The following is a 17,658-nucleotide window of genomic DNA, read 5'->3' as shown; positions in this document are numbered from 1 at the left end:
AGAATGAGACTCTGTCTCAAAAAAAAAAAAAAAAAAAAAAAAAAAAAAAAGAACTGGAAAATGGGCTGGCAGGGGTGGTCAGGCAGGGGGTGAGCAATGAGGGCTCCTGAGCTGAGGAAGCAGGGGCTGGGGGAGGATGGGGGCTAGTGAGTCCTCAGAAGGTCCTGGAGATACTCCCTCGGTGGACAGAGTGGGGTTCCCGATGACGTTACTTGAGGCCTGGGAGACGGCCTCTGCCCCTCACTGCTCCTCCCCCTTCTTAGGTCAACATTTATGTGTCCTAGACCTAGAGAGGTCCCAGGACACGCCACTGTCCCGCCTTCCCCACCGCCCGCCCCACTGGCCAGTCCCCACGCCCACACACCCGAGGCTGCCCCATCTGGCGCTGATTATCTTGCTGCTGCCGCCACCGCTGCTGCTGCTCTGCAAAATTCAGCTGCTGCCTCTGTCTTGAGGACCTCTGCCTCTTTCCCCTGGGCCATGCTGCCTGCAGCCACAGCCTCCCTCCTGGGGCCCCTCCTCACTGCCTGGGCCCTGCTGCCTTTTGCCCAGGGCCAGACCCCCAACTACACCAGGTAGGTCTCTTGGCATCTTCCAGACAGCTCCAGTGAACTTCAGACCCCTGATTCCTGGGGCGTTATGCCTGGGGATATTTTGGGTTCCCTTGCTGACACACCACTCCCCAGATTTCCCACCGCCTCACCCTTCTCTGGCCCCCAAATCCTCCCCATCTTCTGTAAGACCTTGATCTCCTGCAGGCCACCACTGCTCCCATTCCCCCACCTTCGTCCTCTGGTATCTTAAGTCTCCCCACCCACCCAGATCCTTGGCCCCCCCATAGAACCCAAGAGAGAGCCAAGCTCCTGAACTTGCCTGGTAGCTGGATTCCAGGAAGGAATTCGAGAGGGATTTAGAGGGAGGAGGGGCCAGCGAGTGGAGACTTGGGAGTCAGATTCTAAAGCAGTTTGGAACAGGGGCAGGGCTAAGGTGAGGAGCTCGGGGGGCCTGGCCTCCAGGTTCAATCAGAGGGCCATCACCACTGCAGCTCCCTCCATCTCTCCACTCCCTCCCCCCCACCGCCTCGTGGCTGTGTCCACATCTGGAAGTAGTTAGGCGGCTCCTGTCCCTGGACTGCCAGGCAGAGTGAGGGGGGAGTCAGGAAGGGGGGCCGAGGAGGATTCCGGGAATTCCTGTTGGGGTGGGGGTGGGGACTCTGGGGGTTGGAGGGATGGTCGAGTTGCCAGGCCCACTTTTCCCTTATCTTTGTGGGAGTCTGGGACACCCCAGCCCTGTCCTGGCTGGTGGAAGCTGCCCCAGGTCTCTCAAGGCCTTTCCATTTCATCCCCCAGCTTCCCTCCTTGGAGTTTCATCCTCATCACCTCATCCCCATCTTTTCAGTGCTCCCCCGTCCCACCCGTCCCTGCTCTTTCCTGACCCCGTTTCTGTTCTCCAGACCCGTGTTCCTGTGCGGAGGGGATGTGAAGGGGGAATCAGGTTACGTGGCAAGTGAGGGGTTCCCCAACCTCTACCCCCCTAATAAGGAGTGCATCTGGACCATAACGGTGAGAAGCCCCTCTGGGCACTACCCCTTGTCAAAGTCTCAGAGGCAAAGGCCTGACTGCGAAGGGAGCGCCCCCAGGCCCCCACCCCCAGTACCCGGCACCACCTTCTCAACCTGGGGCAGCTCCAAGTGTCTTCCCTCTGTCACTAAAGGCATCATTCCCACCGTAACAAGCACCCTCTTAACCCTTCCCTCAAATCCTCATTCTCCAGTCCCCGGCCCTCCCTCCTCTTCCAAAGCCTCAGCTCTTGTCCCCTGCACAGGCCACCAGGAGAGCTGCAGAGACCAGGCCCTCTGCCCTACACTGGCATGGGGGCCTCTTCCCGTTCAGTCCGTTTCTGCAAGAAACGCTTGGGGCAGGGGAGTTGCCCTCTGGCTGGGTTGTGTGGGGCCTGACTCTGTGGGTCCCCGCCTCTGTCCCCGCTATCAGGTCCCCGAGGGTCAGACTGTGTCCCTCTCATTCCGAGTCTTCGACCTGGAGCTGCACCCCGCCTGCCGCTACGATGCACTGGAGGTCTTCGCTGGGTCTGGGACTTCTGGCCAGCGGCTCGGACGCTTTTGCGGGACCTTCCGGCCTGCGCCCTTAGTCGCCCCCGGCAACCAGGTGACCCTGAGGATGACGGCGGATGAGGGCACAGGAGGACGAGGCTTCCTGCTCTGGTACAGCGGGCGGGCCACCTCGGGCACTGGTGAGAACTCCCTCACCTCCGCTTTCCCCCCACTCCAGGCCCCGCCCCGGGCGCAGTCCCGCCCCCAGCCCTAACCTCTGCCCCGCCCACCCCGCGCCCCAGCGCCTAGGGCGCCTTACCTCCCTGACCAATTTTCCTCACTAACCGCCCCTTCAGTCCCTCCTCCCCGTCTTCTCTCCCCTCCTCCCGCACCCACCCATCCCCTCTTCCAGGGCCCCCCCCAGGCGCGAGGCGGAAATGGGTCACCGACCCGCGGGTGGAATGGGCGGCCTGGGGTTACTGGGACGGTGAGTAACTGCCCGCCCCCGTCCGCAATCGGGCTCCCTCCGACGGGCGCGAGGGGGCACCCCAGGGCTGGGGGGACTAGGTTCCTCCGACCCGGGGGGCCCCCCTACACTCAGCCCTGGGCTCCCGATTGCGGTCCCATCACCCCCTCCTGGCGGCAGAAGTCTCCCTTGCAATGTTTCAGGCGGGGACCTCCCTAAAGGGGGCCTCGGGGGCTGTGCCCCAAGTCGAGGACACCCTCTCCAGCCTGAAAGGGGACTCTGCTGCAGGGCCGGGGAGATGGGATCTCCTAGGGGAAGAGGCGCGGTGCGGCCGCGGGTCGGGGAGGGGCCAGAAGGGGGCGTCCAGCCAGTTCCTCCTCCCGCTTCCACCGCCCGCCAGTGCGCCCTGCGGCCCCAGACTTCCCCGAGCCGCGCTCCTCCCGGCCGCTCTCTGCTAACCTGCCCCGGTCTTACCTCCCCTTCTTCTCCTCCCCTCATCCTGAGCCCCAGACATCCGAGCTGCCTGCCGGGGCTCCCAGCCTAGAGCTCTCCTCGAGCTGACCGAGGGTCTCCACCGCCCCCCACCCCCGCTCCTCTCTCCCCTCCCCAGAGCACCAATTTTGCGGGGGGCGGCTGGAGAAGGCCCAGGGAACCCTGACCACGCCCAACTGGCCCGAGTCCGATTACCCCCCGGGCATCAGCTGTTCCTGGCACATCATCGCACCCCGGGATCAGGTACCGACCCTCCTCCCCAGGCTGCCCTAGGGGACCCAGGCGGCGCCCTCCAGCTTGCAGCCAGCAAATATTTATTGAACATCTGCTGTGTCCCGAGCACTGCGCTTGCGCTGGTGGGCCCCCAAAACAGCCCCAACCCCTGCATGCACACAAACAAAAATGTAAAAATTGCAACTGAGACAAGTCTCAGGAGAGTGAGGTACAGGGTCCTGGTATAACACGCGGGTCTGTCACTTGTGAGTGCGCCAGGACTTGACCTTGCCAACGACGACGACCGACGCCCCTGCAGGGTCCCATGGGTGTGTGTGGTCCTGCGTGCTGTGGTGTGAACGCCTTCAGGAGGGGGCCCAGGGGACGCGGGAGGTGGGAGTAGGGGCTGCAGAAGGCACCCAGTAGATGAGGTGCAGGCGCCGAGAGGTGTCCCACCGCGCAGCCCCCGCCTCCACCCGCCACCAGGTCATCGCGCTGACCTTCGAGAAATTTGACCTGGAGCCGGACACCTACTGCCGCTACGACTCGGTCAGCGTGTTCAACGGAGCCGTGAGCGACGACTCCCGGAGGCTGGGGAAGTTCTGCGGCGACGCAGTCCCGGGGTGAGGGGCGGGACCTGGGCGAGTCCGGGTGAGAGCGTAGGGGGACCGCGCGCAAGCGGCTGTTTGTAAGGGCGGGGTTCAACTAAAGGGACGAGATCTGAACCCCAGGGCTCCAAACCAGGGAGGGGAGCAGGTTCCGGGCCAGGCAAAGAGAAGATTTGGCCTTGGGTCTGGAGTCTGGGGATAGAGAGGCGAATGGGGCTCTGCGAAGTCAGGACGAAGTTAAAATTCCACCGGACCAGGCGTAGTGGCTCATGCCTGTAATCATAGCACTTTGGGAGGCCGAAGCTGGAGGATCACCTGAGCTTAGGAGTTCGAGACCAGCCTGGGCAACATGGCGCAACCCTGTCTGTACTAAAAATACAAAATAATTAGCTGGACATGGTGGCGTGCCTGTAGTCCCAGCAACTTGCGGGGCTGGGGCAGGAGGATTACTTGAACCCAGAAGATCAAGGCTGCAGTGAGCCGAGATGGAGCCACTGCACTCAAGCCTGGGAGACAAAGTGAGACCCTGTCTCAAACAAACAAACAAATAAACAAACAAAAAAGGTCACGGGGGGCCGGGTGCGGTGGCTCACGCCTGTAATCCCTGCACTTTGGGAGGCCGAGGCGGGCGGATCACGAGGTCAGGAGATCGAGACCATCCTAGCTAACACGGTGAAACCCCGTCTCTACTAAAAATACAAAAAAATTAGCCGGGCATGGTGGTGGGCGCCTGTAGTCCCAGCTACTCGGGAGGCTTGAGACAGGAGAATGGCGTGAACCCGGGAGGCGGAGCTTGCAGTGAGCCGAGATGGCGCCACTGCACTCCAGCCTGGGCGGCAGAGTGAGGCTCCGTCTCAAAAAAAAAAAAAAAAAAAAGTCACGGGGCTGAGACGAGTGTGGTGCACACCCGCCCTGACACTTCCCCCAATGCTCGGTGGCCACCCGCAGCTCCATCTCCTCCGAAGGGAATGAACTCCTTGTCCAGTTCGTCTCAGATCTCAGCGTCACCGCTGACGGCTTCTCAGCCTCCTACAAGACCCTGCCGCGGGGCACTGCCAAAGAAGGGCAAGGGCCCAGCCCCAAACCGGGAACTGAGCCCAAAGTCAAGCCGCCCCGCAAGTCCCAACCTCCAGAGAAAACAGAGGAAACTCCCTCAGCCCCCGGTGAGTCTGGGATGGGGGAGGAAGGGGAAACAGACTGAAGGGAGCCATTTCAAAAAGTTCTGACCTGCACTGTGGCTCACACCTGTAATCCCAGCATTTTGGGAGGCCCAGGCAGGAGGATCACTTAAGCCTAGGAGTTCAACATAGCAAGACTCTGTCTTTTCAAAAATAAAAAATTAGGCTGGGCTGGTGGCTCACGCCTGTAATCCCAGCACTTTGGGAGGCCAAGGCCGGCAGATCACCTGAGGTCAGGAGTTCAAGACCACCCCGGCTAACATGGCGAAACCCCATCTCTACTAAAAATACAAAAATTTGCCAGGTGTGGTGATGCACACCTGTAATCCCAGCTACTTGGGAAGCTGAGACAGGAGAATCACTTGACCTGGGAGGTGGAGATTGTAGTGAGCTGAGATTGTGCCACTGCACTCCAGCTTGGGTTACAGAGTGAGATTCTATCTCAAAAAAAAAAAAAAAAAAATTAGCCAGGCATGTGGTCATAGCTACTTGGGAGGCTGAGGTGGGAGGATCACTTGAGCTGGGAAGGTCGAGGCTTCAATGAGCCTGACTGTGCCGCTGCACTCCAGCCTGGGCAACAGAGCAAGACTCCATCTTAAACAAACAAAAAAGTTCTTCCTGGGCTACATTCACTCATTGATTCATCTTATAGTCACTGGTCCCTCCTTCCTGCCAATGACCCTTACTGGGTGCTGGGACCGGAAGCTGGACAGAGCTCTGAACAGTTCAAGTCAATGAGTCTGTTATGGGGACAATGCTCCCTCCTACCTGCTGAGCAGGTCACGCTCCACCCTCCTCCCTCCTAGATGCACCTGCTGTCACCTGCCCAAAGCAGTGCCGCCGGACAGGCACCTTGCAGAGCAACTTCTGTGCCAGCAGCCTGGGTAAGAACACCCCCAAGCCCATCCAGCTCCTCGAACCACCTCCCGCTTCTGGTTCCAGTCCTCTGCCGTCTGGAACCTCCCATCTCCTCATCTCTCACTCCCATTCTCCCACAGTGGTGACTGCAACGGTGAAGTCCATGGTTCGGGAGCCAGGGGAGGGCCTCGCTGTCACTGTCAGTCTTATTGGTGCTTATAAAACTGGAGGACTGGACCTGCCTTCTCCACCCACTGGCACCTCCCTGAAGTTTTACGTGCCTTGCAAGCAGTGCCCCCCCTTGAAGAAAGGTAACAGAGATGTGGAGAAATGGGGATGGGGCGAGCTAAGCCACACTGAAATGATCAAGGTGTGGAATCTTGAGACCTGCTGACAGGTCTCAAGAATAAGAGATCTCAACTCCTCCCTCCCTCCTTCTTCCAGGAGTCAGTTATCTGCTGATGGGCCAGGTGGAAGAGAACAGAGGCCCCGTCCTTCCTCCAGAGAGCTTTGTGGTTCTCCACCGGCCCAACCAGGACCAGATCCTCACCAACCTAAGCAAGAGGAAGTGCCCCTCCCAACCTGTGCGGGCTGCTGAGTCCCAGGACTGAGACCCAGGCCAGCCCCGGCCCCTAGCCCTCAGGCCCTCTTTCTTATCCAAATAAATGTTTCTTAACTGAGGAAGGGGTCAGATCTCCATGCTTATGGTATTGGGGTCCAGCTTGAGGATTTCTTTTCATTCATTCATTCATTCAACACATATTTACTATACAGAATAATCTTTTAAGAATGTGACCAGGTGTGGTGGCTCACAGCTGTAATCCCAGCACTATGGGAGGCTGAGTCAGGAGGATTGCTGAGGCCAAGAGTTTAAGACCAGCCTGGGCAACATGGCAAAACCCCTCTCCACAAAAAAAATACAAAAATTAGCCAGGCGTGGTGGTGGACACCTGTAGTCCCAGCTACTCAAGTTGAGGTGGAAGGACCACTTGATCCGGGGAGGTAAGACTGCAGTGAGCTGTGACTATGCCACTGTACTCCACCTGGAGGAACACAGTGAGACCCTGTCTCAAAAAAAAAAAAAAAAAAGAAGTCACAGGCCAGGTGCAGTGGCTGATGCCTGTAATCCCAGCACTTTGAGAGGCTGAGGTGAGAGGATCACTTGAGGTCAGAAGTTTCAGATCAGCCTGGGCAACATGGCCAGATTCTGTCTTTACAAAAAATAATTAGCTGGGCGTGATGGTACTCATCTGTGGTCCCAGCTACTCAGGAGGCTGATGTGGGAGGTGTGCTTGAGCCCAGGACTCTGAGGCTGCAGTGACCTATGATCACACCACTGTACTCCAGGCAACAGAGTAAGACTTTCTCTAAAAAGGTAAAAAGAAAATATGTCACGTCTTGGCTGGGCGCGGTGACTCACGCCTGTAGTCCCAGTACTTTGAGAGGCCAAGGCAGGCAGATCACTTGAGGTCAGGAGTTTGAGACCAGCCTGGCCAACATGGTGAAAGCCCGTCTCTACTAAAAATACAAAAAAATTTAGCTGGGCATGGTTGCCAGCGCCTGTTACTCGGGAGACTGAGGCAAAAGAATTGCTTGAACTCAAGAGGTGGAGACTGCAGTGAGCTGAGATCATGCCATTGCACTCCAACCTAGGCAACAGAGTGAGACTCCGTCTCAAAAAATAATGTAACATAAAAAAGAAAAGAACAGGCCGGGCGCGGTGGCTCAAGCCTGTAATCCCAGCACTTTGGGAGGCCGAGACCGGCGGATCATGAGGTCAGGAGATCGAGACCATCCTGGCTAACACGGTGAAACCCCGTCTCGACTAAAAATACAAGAAAATTAGCCGGGCGAGGTGGAGGGCGCCTGTAGTCCCAGCTACTCGGGAGGCTGAGGCAGGAGAATGGCGTGAACCCGGGGGAGCGGAGCTTGCAGTGAGCCGAGATCGCGCCACTGCACTCCAGCCTGGGGCACAGAGCAAGACTCCGCGTCAAAAAAAAAAAAAAAGAAAAGAACATATGTCGCTGTTTGTTTTTGTTTTTGTTTTTGTTTTTTTGAGACAGAGTTTCGCTCTTGTTGCCCAGGCTGGAGTGCAATGGTGCAATCTCGGCTCACTGCAAACTCTGCCTCCTGGGTTCAAGTGATTTGCCTGCCTCAGCCTCCCGACTAGCTGGAATTACAGGGGTGCATCACCACGCCTGGCTAATTTTGTATTTCTAATAGAGACAGGGCTTCTCCACGTTGGTAAGGCTGGTCTCAAACTCCCAACCTCAGGTGATTCACCCCACCTTGGCCTCCCAAAGTGGTAGAATTGCAGGCATGAACCACCACGCCTGGCCGATATGTCACATCTTGTCCCTCCTTTACTCAAAACTTTCCCGTAGTTTCCCAAGTCTTACCAAGGGTTCAAGGCCCTATATCATCTGCATTCTCTCTCCTGCCTCACAGCTTCATGTCTTTTTTTTTTTTTTTTTTTTTTGAGACGGAGTCTCGCTCTGTCGCCCAGGCTGGAGTGCAGTGGTGCGATCTCGGCTCACTGCAAGCTCCGCCTCCTGGGTTTACGCCATTCTCCTGCCTCAGCCTCCTGAGTAGCTGGGACTACAGGCGCCCGCCACCGCGCCCGGCTAATTTTTTGTATTTTTAGTAGAGACGGGGTTTCACCGTGGTCTCGATCTCCTGACCTTGTGATCCGCCCGCCTCGGCCTCCCAAAGTGCTGGGATTACAGGCGTGAGCCACCGCGCCCGGCCACAGCTTCATGTCTACTGTCTCCTGTGTATCATCTGTTCCAGCCACATTGGCAACTTCACAGTTTGTTGCCCCCCCTTTTTTTTTTTTTTGAGATGGAGTCTCGCTCTGTCGCCCAGGCTGGAGTGCAGTGGCGCTATCTTGGCTCACTGCAACCTCCACCTCCCGAATTCGAACGATTCTCCTGCCTCAGCCTCCTGAGTAGCTGGGACTACAGGCACATGCCACCACGCCCGGCTAATTTTGTATTTTTAGTAGAGACGGGGTTTTACTATGTTGGTCAGGCTGATCTCGAATTCCTGACCTCGTGATCCGCCTGCCTTGGCCTCCCAAAGTGCTGGAATTACAGGCATGAGCCACCACACCCGGCCTTGTGGTCCATTTCTAGTACACTTCTGTTTTAGGCCTTTGCTGTTTCCTCTATCCAGAATTCTCTGCCATAGATATATCTCATGGCTCACTTCCTAAATCCAGTCAGATCTCTGCTCAAAGTTCATCCTAGTCACTCATTCATTTGTTCATTCCAAATAGCAGGCACTGTCATAAGTGCTAAAGATACAACAGAAAACTAAACAAAGTCCCTGCTCTTGTGGAAAGGGAAGAACATTCTACTGGAGGAGAAACAATAAAATAGGAGGTCATGTATCACTATAAGTGCTCTTAAAAAAAAAAAAAAATGAAATTAGCCAGGTGTGGAGGCACGCGCCTGTAGTCCCAGCTACTCAGAAGGCTGAGGCGGGAGGATCGGTTGAGCCCAACCAAGCAGGTGGAGACTGCAGGGAGCTATGATTGCACCACTGCCCTCCAGCCTGGGTGACAGAGCAAGACTGTCTCAAAAAAAGAAAGAAAGAAAGAAAATGTAAAAGAGAACATGGGAATTCTACATAACATGTTCAGAGGAGACTTTCCATTAAGATCAATTTTGTCTTTGTTCCACCGCTAACTGGGTGCCCCGAGAGACTCAGATTCTTCACCTTATCCAGGCTGTAAAAAGAGTTGAAGATTCGATGCAATTAAAGTGGAAGGTTTAGCAAATCCTTTTTAAAAATACATAATTACTCGAACAACATGGGTTTGAAATTAGCAAATCTTAATTCCCCGTGCAAATGTGAGTGATTTCCCACGTCCCTTACAGGAAGGTGAGAAACAGGAGGTGAGAAACAGGAGGTGAGACTCAGGCTGGAGTCCCAGATGGGAGGAGCCTCCAACCAGTCCCATAGAAAACAGACTTTGGGCCTGGGGGAGGGACAGTGGCTCTCATGCACTTTGGGAGGCTTAAGTGGGAGGATCGCTTGGGCCCAGGAGTTCGAGACCTGCCTGCACAACATAGCGAGATCGTCTCTACAAAAAATTACAAAAATTACCCGGGTGTGGTGGTGCGCACCTGTAATCCCACCTACTCGGAGGCTGGGGCAGGAGAATCCCTTGAACCCAGGAGTTGGAGGCTGCAGTGAGCAATGATCGCACCACTGCACTCAAGCCTGGGCGACAGAGAGGCCGGGCACGGTGGCTCATGCCTGTAATCGCAGCACTTTGAGAGACTGAGGCGAGTGGATCGCCTGAGGTCAGGAGTTCGAGACCAGCCTGACCAACATGGCGAAACCCTGTCTCTACTAAAAATACAAAGAATTACCCGGGCGTGGTGGCACACGCCTATAATCCCAGCTACTCTGGAGGCTGGGACCGGAGAATCGCTTGAACCCTGGAGGCGATGGTTGCAGTGAGCCGAGATTGCACTCTAGCCTGGGCGACAGCGCGAGACTTCGTCTCAAAAAAAAAAAGGCAAAAAAGAAAACAGGCTTGGTTCCTGCAGAGGCTTCCAAGGGAGCCTGGAATTGAAGAGGAGGAAAAAGGCTTCCCGGTGGGAGATTGACTTGGACCGTCTCAAGAATAGGGAGGAAGAAAAAAAGCCCAACTCGAAACCCCGCCCCCGGTTCCCTGAGTTACTTCAGGGCCAGGAAAACTGTTACGTCACCGGAATCTAGCCAATCGCAGACGACAGAAGGAGGGCGTTCTGTTTGGTCTTTCAGCACACCAATCGGCGTACAGTTACGGCAGAAACAAAGACGCCCTGGCCAATGACAGAGGCCGTACGGCGGAAGTATACAAAAGGACTCCCGGGAACATGGCATCATTAGTCTGACCATAAGCTGACTGTCAGGTGCTTTGATCACAAGGCAGGCATCCTAGCGCAAGCCGCCGTTTTGAGGCAGAAGCCCAACGGGGCCCGTGTCCGAGATTAGGGAGGGGCCGGAGACGCAAACACAGGTCTCCCAGGAAGCAGGAGGCGTCACAGGTAGCTCCGCGGGCGGCCGCTGCAGCCCGCGGAGTTTGGCCAGAGAGAGGAGGAGGGCGTCCGGAAACGCCCGGAAGGGGCGAGGCCAGCGGCGGGGCGGGGCTTATGGAGATCGCGAGCTGGGCCTGAGGAGAAGACCGGGTTGGGAGCTGCGAGGGGCCGGGTTTAGCGGGGTGGGCGTGGCCGTCGAGGTGGGGCTTGGCGGGTCCGAAGGAACCTGGGGCAGAGCTGGAAGAGGGAAGGTCTTGGGGGCCCTGGGCCTGGGTCTGCGGGAGTCCCATCTAGCGGGATTCCGAGGCGGCGGCGGCGTCAGTCCAGGCCCTGGCCCGGGAGCTCATCTTGTCCCCTTTCGCCCCTCACGCCCCCCAGCTCTCGACTCTAGGCCCTGTCCCCTGAGCTCTGCCCTCGGATGTCCGACCGCCCGGAGCCTGCATGCGCCGTGGGGCGCCCCAGGACCAGGAGCTGGTGGGTCCGGGGCCCCCTGGGCGGGGGTCCCGGGGCGCCCCTCCTCCCTTGGGACCCGTTGTCCCGGTTCTGGTCTTTCCCCCGGATCTAGTATTCAGGGCGGACCAGCGGAGCGGACCCCGACAGCTGCTGACCCTCTATAACCCCACAGGAACTGCGCTTCGATTCCGAGGTAAAGGGATCGGCGCCTCGTGCAAGGGATCTGGGGGCTGGTGGCCGGGCACTGGGGGGCTGTGTTGGCTGGAGGAGTCAGATGGGTAGGGTTGGACGTCCAGCTTTGGTGGACTGGGAAAGTCATGTCCAGCCTGCGGGGCAGAAGGCAGAGGGGACTCAAATGACCCACATGGCAGGGCTTGTCTGTGTGTGTCTCTGTCCCCCAGTCCTGTGCACAGCACCTGCCAAATACACGGTGTTTGACGCAGAGGGATATGTGAAGCCTCAGTCTTGCATTGACATGTGAGTGAGCTGGGAGGGTGGGGAGGCTTATGGAAGCCAGAGGTCGCTGCCACCTGTTGTCTGAGGTCTGAGACCTTGCCCTCTTTAACCTGTTTGCCCTACCCTCTGTCTGTGCCCCTAAAGGAGAGACTTCTGGGGGGGAGGCTCAGATTTCCTAGGATTACTGCCTCTCACTCGTTTCACCCCAATGGGCTTCTCTCCTACCTTGGGACCAGTGTGATTCGCCATGTGGCACCCATTCCCAGCCACTATGATGTCCAGGACCGCTTCCGTATTGAGCTGTCTGAGGAAGGAGCTGAGGGCCGCGTGGTGGGACGCAAGGACATTACCTCTGTTCTGAGAGCCCCAGCGTACCCCCTTGAGCTTCAGGGACAGCCGGATCCAGCGCCTCACCCAGGGCCTCCTGCTGGGACACCACCACCCACGGCCAGACACTTCCAGGAACGTGAGTTGGGAGACGGGGATCTTGAGTTCTGTAGGGAGGTAGGAACTAGCATCTCCCTAGAGATGAGATAAACTGGATTTGAAGAGTAAGTCTCCTGGTTCAGTCTTTTGTCTTTTGGTGGAAACATTCCTCCGAGTTGAGATTTTATATCAGGTGAGAGGGAAAAAGACTTACAGCTTCTTCGGTTTCTGACTTCTACTTAGAGGAAAAAGTTCTTCCTTGACTGTAACCGCAGTACTTCCTATCGTGTGGTAGCTCAGTTCAGTTCAATAAGAAACCTGTATTGAGCAATTAACCCTGTACCAACTTGTGTACTGGGTTTGAGATCAAGAGAGGTCCCTGCGTGTCAGGTCCACAGAAGAGAGAAAATGAATGCTAAGGGACTAGAGGAGAGAGTTTCTTGTGGTGGTGGGGACAGAGGCTCTAGGAAGGAGAGGACACTTGCAGTGTACCCTTGGAGGGCAGTAAAAAGTAGATACAAGCCGGGCACTGTGGCTCAAGCCTGTAATCCCAGCACTTTGGGAGGCCGAGACGGGCGGATCACGAGGTCAGGAGATCGAGACCATCCTGGCTAACACAGTGAAACCCCGTCTCTACTAAAAAATACAAAAAACTAGCCGGGCGAGGTGGTGGGCGCCTGTAGCCCCAGCTACTTGGGAGGCTGAGGCAGGAGAATGGCGTAAACCCGGGAGGCGGAGCTTGCAGTGAGCTGAGATCCCACCACTGCACTCCAGCCTGGGTGACAGAGCAAGACTCCGTCTCAAAAAAAAAAAAAGTAGATACAGGGCATGGTGGCTCACGCCTATAATCCCACTGCTTTGGGAGGCTGAGATGGGCTGATGACCTGAGGCCAGCAGTTTGAGACCAGCCTGGCCAACATGGTGGAACCCCGTCTCTACTAAAAACACACAAAAAATTAGCTGGGCATGGTGGCTCGCAACTGTAATCCCAGCTACTCAGGAGGCTGAGGCAGGAGAATCACTTGAACCTAGGAGGCAGAGGCTGCAGTGAGTCAGGATTGTGTGGCTGCACTCCAGCCTGGGTGCAACAGAGCGAGACTCCATCTCAAAAAAAAAAAAGTAGATACAGGGTGTGGTGGCTCACACCTATAATCCCAGTGCTTTGGGAGGCTGAGGTGGTGGGAAGATTGCTTGAGGCCAGGAGTTCAAGATCAGCTTGGGCAACATAGCAAGACCTTCTACAAGCAACTGAAAAATGAGCCAGGCATGGTAGCATGAACCCATAGTCCCAGCTACTCAGGAGGCTGAGGCAGGAGGATCACTTGAAGCCAAGAGTTCCAGACCAGCCTGGGCAACGTAATGAGACTCCATCTCTACAAAAAATAAAAGATAATTTAGAAAAAAAAAAAAGTAGATACATCTTCCTTGTTCAGGCTTCTCCCTGGAGGACCTGGGCTGGGCAGGAGTGGGGACTGCAGCATCTGACGAATCTTGTTTCTCAGACCCCCGCCAGCAACTGGCCACCAGCTCCTTCCTCCTCTTCTTGCTGACGGGGATTGTCTCCGTGGCCTTCCTGCTGCTCCCACTCCAGGACGAACTCAGCAGCCAGCTGCCTCAAGTCCTGCACGTCTCCCTGGGACAAAAGTTGGTGGCCGCCTACGTCTTGGGTGAGGACAGTAGTGGCTGGGGACCCAGGACCCAGGAAAAAGGGAGAAGGGACAGGAGGAGCGCTAACAAGAGTCCCAGGGCTGCCCATGCAACCCTGTTCTTTCTTTGTCCCCCCTCCAGGCCTCCTCACCATGGTGTTCCTCCGGACCTGAGCTCCCTGCTCAACCCCCAGCCCACCCCACCTCACCCTCCCTGGGCAGGGTCTTAAGGCAGCCACTGTGATGCTCATACCTTGCCTTGCCTCCTACCCTCTTCTCTTTCCTGCCTACTCCCCCCTCCTCCCCCACAAAAAACACCCAGGGATTTGTACTCGTTTTCCAAGCTGAATAAAATACATTTTTAAAATGAAAATCAGAAATGTAGGGTACTTGCGCCTGTCTTCCCACTTCTTTTTTGGTACTCAGACATCCTCTAGTTCCTCCCACCCCTGTTCCCAGGGGACCTGGGCACTTGGGGCCGTGATGAGGCCCAGCGAGGATTTAGAAGACTTGGGTCACTCCTGGTGCTTGCGTCGAAAAACTGTGACCATGAGCAAATCATTTAATTTCTCTGAGCTGCAGATTCTACCTACAAAATGAGGGCATTGAGCAAGTTGAGTCTCAAGATCCTCTTCAGCCCTGGAATAGGATCCTGTCCCTAAGCCAATGTACCTAACCTAAAAGGAAGTGAACGAAAATACCACCTAATCCTGCCTGCCACGGAACTCCTGTCCCACCATCTGAAGGCAACAAAGCCTCTCACCAGGGTTACCTGGGTGTTTACAACTCCTAGAATCCTTTTCTGCCTTTTGGACCCTATATCTGTTTTCCTTTGTCTGTCCTTTAAGATTTCAACTCCCTTGGCCGGGCGCAGTGGCTCAAGCCTGTAATCCCAGCACTTTGCAGGGCTGAGGCGGGTGGATCACTTGAGGCCAGGAGTTCGAGACCAGTGTAGCCAACATGGTGAAATCTTGTCTGTAAAAATACAAAAAATATACCCAACATGGTGAAATCTTGTCTCTAAAAATACAAAAATTAGCCGGACATGGTGGTGGGCGCCTGTAATCCCAGCTACTCAGGAGACTGAGGTAAGATAATTGTTTGAATCTGAGAGGTGGAGGCTGTAGTGAGCCGAGATTGTGCCATTGCGCTCCAGCCTGGGCAACAGAGCAAGATTCCATCTAAGAAAAAGAAGACTTCAACTCACATGGATGAGAAACACCAAAGTCCCTACCAATATGGGGGAAATAGTATTGCCTGACATAACCTCACCTTAACCAGGAAAACAAAAAAAACAAAAAAAACAAGCAAAAAAACTAGGTACAGGAAAATAATAAGATTTACAAAAGGCAGGCTTCCAGCTCACCTGCCTTCCTTCAGGTGCAGGGTGAGGAGGAACAGAGGAAGAGGGAGAGTGGCCAGGCTCAGTGGCTCACATGTGTAATCCCAGTGCTTTTGAGAGGCCAAGGTGGGAGGATTGCCTGAGCCCAGGGGTTCAAGACCAGCCTGGACAACATAGCAAGACCCCGTTTCTACAAAAAAATAAAAAGAAAGAGGGAGAACCAGTGACTCTGGGCAGATGGTTGACTGGGAACAAAGATCAGCAAGATAATATTATTAAGACCCAGGCTGTCAGAGCACTGGAAGGTGATCAGTTGTTCCAGCTTTAGTTTAGGGGCACTGGGACCTGCTCCACTACCCTGGGAGTCTTCTACCTCTCACACCCAGAGCTGGCTGCAGTGGGGTGTGGCCCTGATACTGCATGGAGAATGGGTGTGCCATTTGTGAACAGGAGTCTGGGGACAGCTCTTGCCATAGCCCAGGAAACCTCTTTGCTAAATTACATGTGTATGGAAGATATCCATTCACAACAGCCTGGATGTGCCCAGGTCCCCAAAATGCATTTGAGGTGCCACATAGGTTAATGGTCCTGTGAGTACTTGTGAAAAAACCTTGTTACTGGTGTGGTCAAGAAGGCTTTCTGAAGGGCTGGGGGCAGGGGCTCCCACCTGTAATCCCAGTGCTTTGAGAGGCCAGAGCAGGAGAAGAGCTTGAGGCCAGAAGTTCAACACTAGCCTGGACAATATAGCAAGATCCCATCTCTAAAAAAATTTTTTTTTTTTTTTGAGACAAAGTCTTGCTCTGTCGCCCAGGCTGGAGTGCAGTGGTGCAATTTCGGCTCACTGCAACCTCCACCTCCTGGGTTCAAGCAATTCTCCTGTGTCAGCCTCCCTGGTAGCTAGGAATACAGATGTGCGCCACCACCTCTGACTTATTTTTGTATAATTAGTAGAGAGGGTTTCACCATGTTGGCCAGGCTGATCTCAAACTCCTGACCTCAGGCCCGCCTCGGCCTCCCAAAGTGCTAGGATTACAGGCATGAGCCACTGCGCCTGGCATTTTTTTTTTTTTTTTTAATTAGCCGGGCATGGTGGCTCACACTTGCAGTTGCAGCTACTCAGGAGGCTGAGATGGGAGGATCTCTTGAACCCAGGTGTTTGAGGCTGCAATAAGCTATAATTGCAGCACCGCACTCCAGCCTGGACCACATAGCGAGACTCTATCTCTACAAAACAAAAACTTAGCTGGGCGTGGTAGCTCACATCTGCAGTCCCAGCTACTCTGGAGGCTGAATTCAAATTAAAAATTTCCCATAAGTAAGGAAACAAACAAACAAACAAAAAGATCCTTAATTCACTCATCTCAAGATCACATCTGCAATGTCCATTTTTGGGACTTCATTCACAGGTTTTGGGGATTAGGATGTGGACATTTTTGTCCAGATCATTATTCTGTCTACCACAGGGAGCAATGGACAAAGTGAAGAAGCGTTGAGAAAGTGCTTTGGAACACTTGTCTGGACTGTATGTCAGGGAAGCAAATAGCTCAGGAGGTCTCTGATCCTAATTCAGGGTTCTGAGAACCTAAGAAGTCAAGCTTAGGGGGCTAAGGAGGGGACAGTTGCATCCTGAAACCCAGAGCCCTGTGGCATCCCAAGCCTTAGACCAAGAGGCGTTTACTTCCCAGCGTCTTGAAGAGCTGTCAGGACCACAGCCTCCTGAAGCTGTGATTAAAGGTACATGGTGCCAGCACTTAGAATTTCCCGCCTCTGGTAGCTTACACTTCAATGTCTCCATCCTCAATGGACAAAGACTGGTCAATGGGGATCCTGGCTAGGTACAGTGGCTCACACCTGTAATCCCAGCACTTTGGGAGGCCAGGGAGGGCAGATCACAAGGTCAGGAGTTCGAGGCCAGCCTGGTCAAAAAACCCCGTCTCTACTGAAAATACAAAAAAAAAAAAAAAAAAAAAATTAGTTGGGCATGCTGGCAGGCGCCTGTAATCCTAGCTACTAGGGAGGCTGAGGCAGGAGAATCGCTTGAACCTGGGAGTCAGAGGTTGTCATGAGCCGAGATCGCGCCACTGTACTCTACCCTGGATGACAGTGCGAGACTCCCTCTAAAAGAAAAAGGGGGCGGGGAGATCCTGGAGGATGTTCCAGGCAGGGCCAATCATCTAATGTGTGTAACCATTGTTGGAGTCTTACAGGGCCCCATGCTCAGAAAGGGGCGCTATGCTTGGGGTTTAATGCTCTGAGATTGTTATGTTGAAATTTTTTCTTTTTCTTTTCTTTTTTTTTTTTTTTTTTTTGAGACAGGGTTCCACTCTCCCACTCTGTTGCCCAGGCTGGAGTGCAGTGGCACGATCTCAGCTCACTGCAACCTCCGCCTCCCAAGCTCAAGCAATTCTCCCACCTCAGCACCCTAGAGTAGCTGGGA

The 17,658-nt window shown here is 54.9% G+C and overlaps 4 protein-coding genes across 8 annotated transcripts in view; all 4 read left to right on the top strand.

The window, feature by feature from the left end:
* Positions 1-17,658, top strand: part of POP7 (POP7 homolog, ribonuclease P/MRP subunit) — a 123,240-nt gene that overhangs the window by 12,575 nt on the left and 93,007 nt on the right. The window lies entirely within an intron of this gene.
* Positions 1-17,658, top strand: part of GNB2 (G protein subunit beta 2) — a 92,335-nt gene that overhangs the window by 12,891 nt on the left and 61,786 nt on the right. The window lies entirely within an intron of this gene.
* PCOLCE (procollagen C-endopeptidase enhancer) lies at positions 119-6,549 on the top strand. The gene is made up of 9 exons (XM_050783720.1): positions 119-575; positions 1,454-1,562; positions 1,992-2,250; positions 3,127-3,251; positions 3,708-3,844; positions 4,778-4,992; positions 5,814-5,891; positions 6,006-6,176; positions 6,310-6,549. Exons 1-9 carry the CDS (start codon positions 274-276, stop codon positions 6,474-6,476), a joined length of 1,563 nt encoding a protein of 520 aa, XP_050639677.1. The 5' UTR covers positions 119-273; the 3' UTR covers positions 6,477-6,549.
* On the top strand, positions 10,649-14,252 carry MOSPD3 (motile sperm domain containing 3). Of its 5 annotated transcripts, none has more exons than XM_050783845.1 (6): positions 10,649-10,788; positions 11,277-11,544; positions 11,753-11,828; positions 12,044-12,273; positions 13,736-13,900; positions 14,022-14,252. In XM_050783845.1, exons 2-6 carry the CDS (start codon positions 11,340-11,342, stop codon positions 14,051-14,053), a joined length of 708 nt encoding a protein of 235 aa, XP_050639802.1. In that variant the 5' UTR covers positions 10,649-10,788; positions 11,277-11,339; the 3' UTR covers positions 14,054-14,252. The 5 variants fall into 5 exon arrangements, with proteins under 5 accessions (XP_050639802.1, XP_050639806.1, XP_050639805.1 ...); XM_050783849.1 differs by having other exon boundaries at positions 10,718-10,772; XM_050783848.1 differs by having other exon boundaries at positions 10,726-10,879.

The sequence above is a fragment of the Macaca thibetana genome, chromosome 3, assembly GCF_024542745.1.
Source record: "Macaca thibetana thibetana isolate TM-01 chromosome 3, ASM2454274v1, whole genome shotgun sequence".
Lineage (NCBI taxonomy): Eukaryota > Metazoa > Chordata > Mammalia > Primates > Cercopithecidae > Macaca > Macaca thibetana.
Note: the sequence above shows the minus strand (reverse complement) of the source record. Positions and strands in the feature narration are given on the sequence as shown.

Coding starts and splice junctions, on each gene's coding strand:
- PCOLCE (XM_050783720.1), top strand. CDS start 274: ATGTGTCCTAGACCTAGAGAGGTCCCAGGACACGCCACTGTCCCGCCT. Junction 4,993..5,813: donor GGAAACTCCCTCAGCCCCCG/GTGAGTCTGGGA, acceptor CCTCCCTCCTAG/ATGCACCTGCTGTCACCTGC. Junction 5,892..6,005: donor CTTCTGTGCCAGCAGCCTGG/GTAAGAACACCC, acceptor ATTCTCCCACAG/TGGTGACTGCAACGGTGAAG.
- MOSPD3 (XM_050783845.1), top strand. CDS start 11,340: ATGCGCCGTGGGGCGCCCCAGGACCAGGAGCTGGTGGGTCCGGGGCCC. Junction 11,545..11,752: donor AACTGCGCTTCGATTCCGAG/GTAAAGGGATCG, acceptor TCTGTCCCCCAG/TCCTGTGCACAGCACCTGCC. Junction 12,274..13,735: donor GGCCAGACACTTCCAGGAAC/GTGAGTTGGGAG, acceptor CTTGTTTCTCAG/ACCCCCGCCAGCAACTGGCC.